The 5,885-nt window shown below is 51.2% G+C and overlaps 1 protein-coding gene across 1 annotated transcript; it reads right to left on the bottom strand.

The window, feature by feature from the left end:
• Positions 1-1,638: 1,638 nt before the first annotated feature.
• On the bottom strand, positions 1,639-3,146 carry LOC125508899 (nitrile-specifier protein 5). Its single transcript, XM_048673696.1, has 2 exons — positions 2,997-3,146; positions 1,639-2,772 (listed from the first exon to the last, which is right to left on the bottom strand). The coding sequence occupies exons 1-2, from the start codon at positions 3,024-3,026 to the stop codon at positions 1,819-1,821; spliced, it is 984 nt and encodes a 327-aa protein (XP_048529653.1). The 5' UTR covers positions 3,027-3,146; the 3' UTR covers positions 1,639-1,818.
• Positions 3,147-5,885: the final 2,739 nt, after the last annotated feature.

Below are 5,885 nucleotides of genomic sequence, written 5' to 3' on the forward strand. Positions count from 1 at the left end.
TTAGGTATTTCGCCGTGGCCGAGAACCGCCGTCCGCCATGGCCATTGCAGGGGTAGCCACCGAGCTCCTCGGATTGACCCCGTGGCACATGCCCGCTCCTATGCACGCCCATGCCCGAGCATGTCGCTCTTCTTCCGCGCCCGCGGGGCCACTCCCTCTCCATGCCCATGCCCATGCTACACCGCGTCGGTCGCGTCCGCCGCTGCCGTCGCGCTCGCCGCAGCCACCACACCACTGTGCCCCGCGCGACACACACCCTGGCCGCGCGCCACACTCTCGCTGGCTGCGCTTGCCCCGTCTGCTGCCGCCTATCCCTTCGCTCGCCCCGCTGTCGCGCCCCTGCCTCGCACCGCCTCCAATCGTGGCCATCTTCTGTCGGCCGCCCCCTCAGCCACGCCGGCCGCATCTCTGCCCTCCATTGTGGTCCGCTCGCCTCGCCTGCTTCCTGCTGCTATGCGATGCTCTACCGCGGGTACGCTGCTGCGCCATGCCCTCGACACCGCCGTGGACAAATGTGGTGGAGGGATTGTTAATGGAGTGCGAGAAGGAGGTGGCAGAGAAGGTGTGGAGAGGCAAGAGGTCTGGGGTGGTGTCACCTGGCTGTGGTGGAGGTGTTTATGCGAGAAGGAGACGGAGTGGAAGGAGAGGTCACAATTGGAAAGAATCGCAAAAAAAATCATAACCCGAAGATCTCATTCCAAAAAATGCTAATATCGATGGAGGGGTGATTTCCTTCAATAGGTGGAAAACATAGGAAATATTGGTTGTTATCAAGGAAAGGTAAAAATTTAGGAAAGTTAGGGTTTTTGGACTGATTTCTATGCAAATTGGGTTTTATTGTTTGGTAATGTGATCTCAGTACCTGCCTGTTTGTGATGTGTCTGATTAGGAAAGTTTGCAAATGTTAAGAAACTATTTATTGGGAGGAAAGTTGTGACGTGTCTGTTATTTGTTTCCTAAAACAAATTTCACTAATAAGAGAAATTGATTGGTTTAGATAAGTTAGGAAAGTTAGATTAAAATGTATTATTTGTTTCCTGAAAATCTGTTATTTGTTTTCTAAGACAAATTGAACCAATAAAAGGAATCGATTGATTTGCATAATTTAAGGAAGTTAGATCCGTGATTTGTTATACGTTAGGAAAGTTCTGGTGGTAATAAAGAGTGGAGAGAAAAATAAACCGATGGACCAGAGTGGGAGGGGGTGGTGGGAGGAGAGACGAAAAAAAAACCCAGTGAAAATAAACTGCGGAGACTATTCACCAACTCGTTCATTAGGATTAGAGATAAAAGAAATCGATTGATTTAGATAAGTTAGGAAAGTTAGATTAAAATGTATTATTTGTTCTCTGAAAATCTGTTATTTGTTTCCTAAGACAAATTGAACCAATAAAAAAATCGATTGATTTGCATAATTTAAGAAAGTTAGATCCGTGATTTGTTATACGTTAGGAAAGTTCTGATTGTAATAAAGAGTGAAGAGAAAAATAAACCGATGGACCACCCAGGGTGGGAGGAGGTGGTGAGAGGAGAGACGAAAAAAACTAAACCGCGGAGACTATTCATTAACTCGTCCATTAGAGTAGAGATTAGCATTTGGATTTAGAATTAGCTATGAGATCTTAGTTCGCAGAGCAGTGTAAAACACCCAATTCATCATTACTACTACGAGTAGTACTCCATATTATTCTTCATTTATTACATACACAACGTAAACACAAGATGCAAATCATCTACTATGACACACAGCAGCAAGTTCGTCACAGACAATTCCAATTGCACACAGAGCTGCGGGCACCGCCTAGCTGGCCTGCTGGCTCAAGCTAGAAGCGGAGTGAAGAGGAACATGTCGCCAAGCCGGTCGTTCGTCGGCGAGTTGCCGCCGTAGACAAGCATGCCTCGCCGGCCGTCAAGCGCCCCCGCCGAGAACGCGCACCAACCCCGAGGACCGGGGTGGTGGCCAGACCCGGCGTCATCCAGCCTGGTCCACGCGCCGGTGTCGGTGTTTAGCACGAAGGCCTCGGCGGAGAATTTGCCGGCGCCGAGGTGGCCGAGATCGCTGGGGTCCACCTCGCCGCCGAACACCACCACGTGCTTCCCGACCCCGGCGGCGCAGAGCACGCTCCGCGGGGTGGGCTTGTCGCCGGTGGTGTCGACCACGGCCCACTCGCCGGTGGCCGGGTCGTAGGAGTGCACGTCGTCGAGCTCCGCGTCCCCGGAGAACCCGTACACCACCCACACCTTCCCGCCGGCGAACGCCAGCCCGGGCCCGCCGCGGGGAGGGCAGGCCGTCCCCGGCGAAGGCAGCTCCTCCCAGCGCCCGGCGGCGACGTCGTAGGCCCACAGGTCGTTCAGCCTGCCGGCGTTGCCGCAGCCGCCGAAGACGTACACGCGGCTCCCCTCGCCGTCGGCCACCATGGAGTGGTAGCTCCGGTGCGGCGGGCCGTGGTCGCCGGAGGAGAGCAGGGTCCAGGTGCTGGTGGCCGTGTCGAAGGAGTAGAGCTCGTTGAGCTCCGTGTGGTCCTTGTCGCGGCCGCCGAAGACGAACACCGTGGCGCCGACGGAGGCCATGGTGACGCCGACGCGCGGCGGGGGCACCTCGCCGGCCGCGTCGAGGGCGGACCAGGACTGGGCCTTGAGGTCGAAGGCGTACATGGTGTTGTCCACGGGCAGGCGCGGCGTGAACTCGCCGCCGAAGGAGTAGGCCGTGCCGCCGACGAGCGTGATCGCGTGGGAGCTCCTTGCTCCCGGCCCAGCTCCCTTCTGCTCCAGCTGTGTGATCAATTAAGCAAGAAAATCTTGTCAAAGAAAGAGATCACCTCAAGGATTTCAGAACAACCAAATACCAATCACCCAAACCAATTTCTTCTAATATGAATTGCATAGATCGCATCGATACAGCAAGTGAAGAAGCAAAACATGTCCAAAGAGGGGAGAGGAAAACGAAGATGGAGTAGGAAACAAGGAAATTGAGTTGGAGAGGCGAGGAAACACACCAGGAGCCAGGTGCTGCCGGTGCCAGCCATTGCTATGGAGAAGCTGAACCTGAATCTGGAGCTTCTCTACTGTGCCTTTGTGTGTGGGGGAAAGTGATGATTGGGGTCACTTGTTATAAGCTGGTCGAGGGGCATGAATGGTGCCATCCCTAGCTCCGTGAACCAATCTATCTAACCACTCCATCCCACCCAAATTACCGTCGAGCCCTCCCTAGAGAAATAAGCTCAATTACTCCCTCTGTAAACAAATATGAGAGTGTTTACATCACTAAAACAATGGTCTAAACACTCTTATATTTCTTTAACTTCAACGGGCCGACCCAATTAGACAGCCATTTTGTCTCTGTCTTTTGTCCGTTTGGGTTGGCCAGACGGACACGGACGATTTGCTTTTAGGTTTGGGTTGGTGTATGCGCCTAACGCTTACCCGACCCACTTTGACGGTGTCATGAAAAAAAACAATACATGCATATTTAAAATAAAACAACTTAATTAAACATTAAAGCCGGTGAGGTCGGTGAGGTCGGTAAGCGTCGGCGCAGGGCTGGCCCAGGGGAACGCCGTGTTCCAGGCGACGATGATGTAGGCCACGTACTCGCCGCGGCAGCGCTCTTCGGCCAGCCGTCGCTGGCGCCACATCTCGAGGTACGCCGCCTCCTGAGCCGGCATCGCTTTCATCCAAACCGGTGGCCGCACGCGGTTGGACGACCGTCAGGTGGGGCCACGACAGACACCAAGAAGGAGCGCGTGGCGTCCGTTCCGCGTTCGCGCCAACACATTTAGGACGCAAATTTGAGATATAAATGCGTCGGCGCGGACGCGAAACGGATGAGATTTGAATTTGGATCGACGCGTTGGGCCACTACTTTTGCCCGTGCTGATCCAAACAAATACAGGTGGATAAAATGGATTGCTTCATTGAAGTTGCTCTTACGAAGAGAGTATATTACAAGGAAAGGACCAATGTCGGCATCCAGAATTTGGATGATATCACTACGGCTCTGCAACTTTATTTAACTCGGTCGCCTTGGTTTATATCTTGAGGGATCCATAGGTACCTGCATCAATCCTGGTATTTTAGTGCACCCGTGCCTTTGTTATTTTGTCGGCAGTGAAGTGTTCTCCATTTGATCAAACATGGCAATAGGTGCTTTTTTTTAACAAGAGGAAATAGGGTTGTTGGTAGGCTCTTGTATACGTATCCAAGGAACCAAACACTCATAAGGCCTGGCCTCGGTTCACAAGGAATTTAGGGGGATTGGCAGCGACGAGGAGAATAAAATCCCTTAGAATATTTATAGTCGGATTTGACAAATCCAGTCCCTCAAACACTCGTGGACGCGACCGGACACGCTCGGGGGTGCATCTAGACATGCTCTTATATTTTCTTTCGGGCATTCATATATCTTAAATTTGGACTCTAAAATTCATGCAAATACATACACGTTGATCATGCAACACAATGTCACACGTAAATAGTAATTGTTGGTACCAAGCATAGATAGCGTTTACATAAAATTTATTTTAAGTGCAAAACTCAAGCATTGTCTTCTTGGTTGCCACTGTAGGTCCACATATGCTCCACAAGATCATTGAATAGTTACATGTGCGCCTGCTGTTCTCGAAGATTCTGATGCATCTGCAGAAATTTCATCAACTAGGCCATATCTTGATCTTCCAGAATTTCAACTTGTTCTCCAAGAGCTTTGAAATCATGGGTTTGGGCTACACCATAGACAATCATATTGTGCAGAATAATATAACATGTCATCAGCTGCCACAAAGTTTCTGATTCCCACATTATTGCAGCGCCCCGCACAATTCCACAACGAGCCTGAAGCACACCAAATGCCCTTTCCACATCCTTACTAGCCGCTTCCTGCATTGTTGCAAAGTGGCTCTGTTTATTGCCATGCGGCTCGGATATGGTCTTCACAAACGTCGCCCACTGAGGATAGATACCATCGGCAAGATAGTACCCCATGTTGTAGTCTCGGGTGTTGACGGTGTAGTTGCATGGCGGTGATTTCCCATTGCAAAGCCTCCTGAACACCGGAGATCGTTGAAGCACGTTGATGTCGTTGTGAGAACCCGACATTTCAAAGAAAGCATGCCGAATCCATAAGTCATGTGATGTCACCGCTTCTAGTATGATGGTGGCCTCTCTGGTGCGACGTTGATACATTCCTCGCATACCTTTAGGGAACTTCTTCCATTGCCAATGCATGCAATCAATTGATCCGAACATTCCTGGAAGCCCCCTTGCCAATAGCCAACAACTTCTCGGTGTCCTGCACATTTGGTTCTCTGAGATACCCAGGTCCAAACACCTCCACCACGGCGCGGGCAAACTTGACAGTAGTCTTCAGGCATGTGCTCTCCCCCATCCTGACCATCTCACCAACGGCATCTGCAGCAGTACCAAGTGCAAGCATCCTCGGAGCAGTCGTGCACTTCTGCTTGGTCGAGAAAGAGAGTTGGCTGCAGCAACCCCTTGTGAGCTTGAAGTAGTCGTCGTGTGCCTCCACTCCCTCCACAATGCGCAAAAACAATGGTTTTCACATACGAAAATGGCGACGAAACCATGGATCATCCGGGAAAGTAGGTTTGGGAGCAAAGTAGTCCTTGTGCAGTAGCTTTGCTCCGGACACCCTGTCCCGGTTGATCATTCTTCTCCCTTTGATTGAGCCCTTGAATTGAGAATATGCTCCATTTGCCGGTCCATTTCCTCTCGCATGCTCATGAGCATAATCATGTCCACTTCTTCATCCGAATCCGACGAATCGAAGAACTCATCTTGAATCATTTGGGCAAGCTCCATCGGTCCATACTCCTCATCCTCAGCCTCGGTGCAGGGCTGGCACAAGGGAACGCCGTGTTCCAGGCGAC

The sequence above is a fragment of the Triticum urartu genome, chromosome 5 (genome assembly GCF_003073215.2).
Source record: "Triticum urartu cultivar G1812 chromosome 5, Tu2.1, whole genome shotgun sequence".
NCBI lineage: Eukaryota > Viridiplantae > Streptophyta > Magnoliopsida > Poales > Poaceae > Triticum > Triticum urartu.

Bases quoted from the DNA above. Each gene is read 5' to 3' on its own strand.
- LOC125508899 (XM_048673696.1), bottom strand. From the start codon at position 3,026: ATGGCTGGCACCGGCAGCACCTGGCTCCTG. The intron at 2,773-2,996 runs GTGTGTTTCCTC...TTGATCACACAG, and splicing joins CCGGCAGCACCTGGCTCCTG to CTGGAGCAGAAGGGAGCTGG.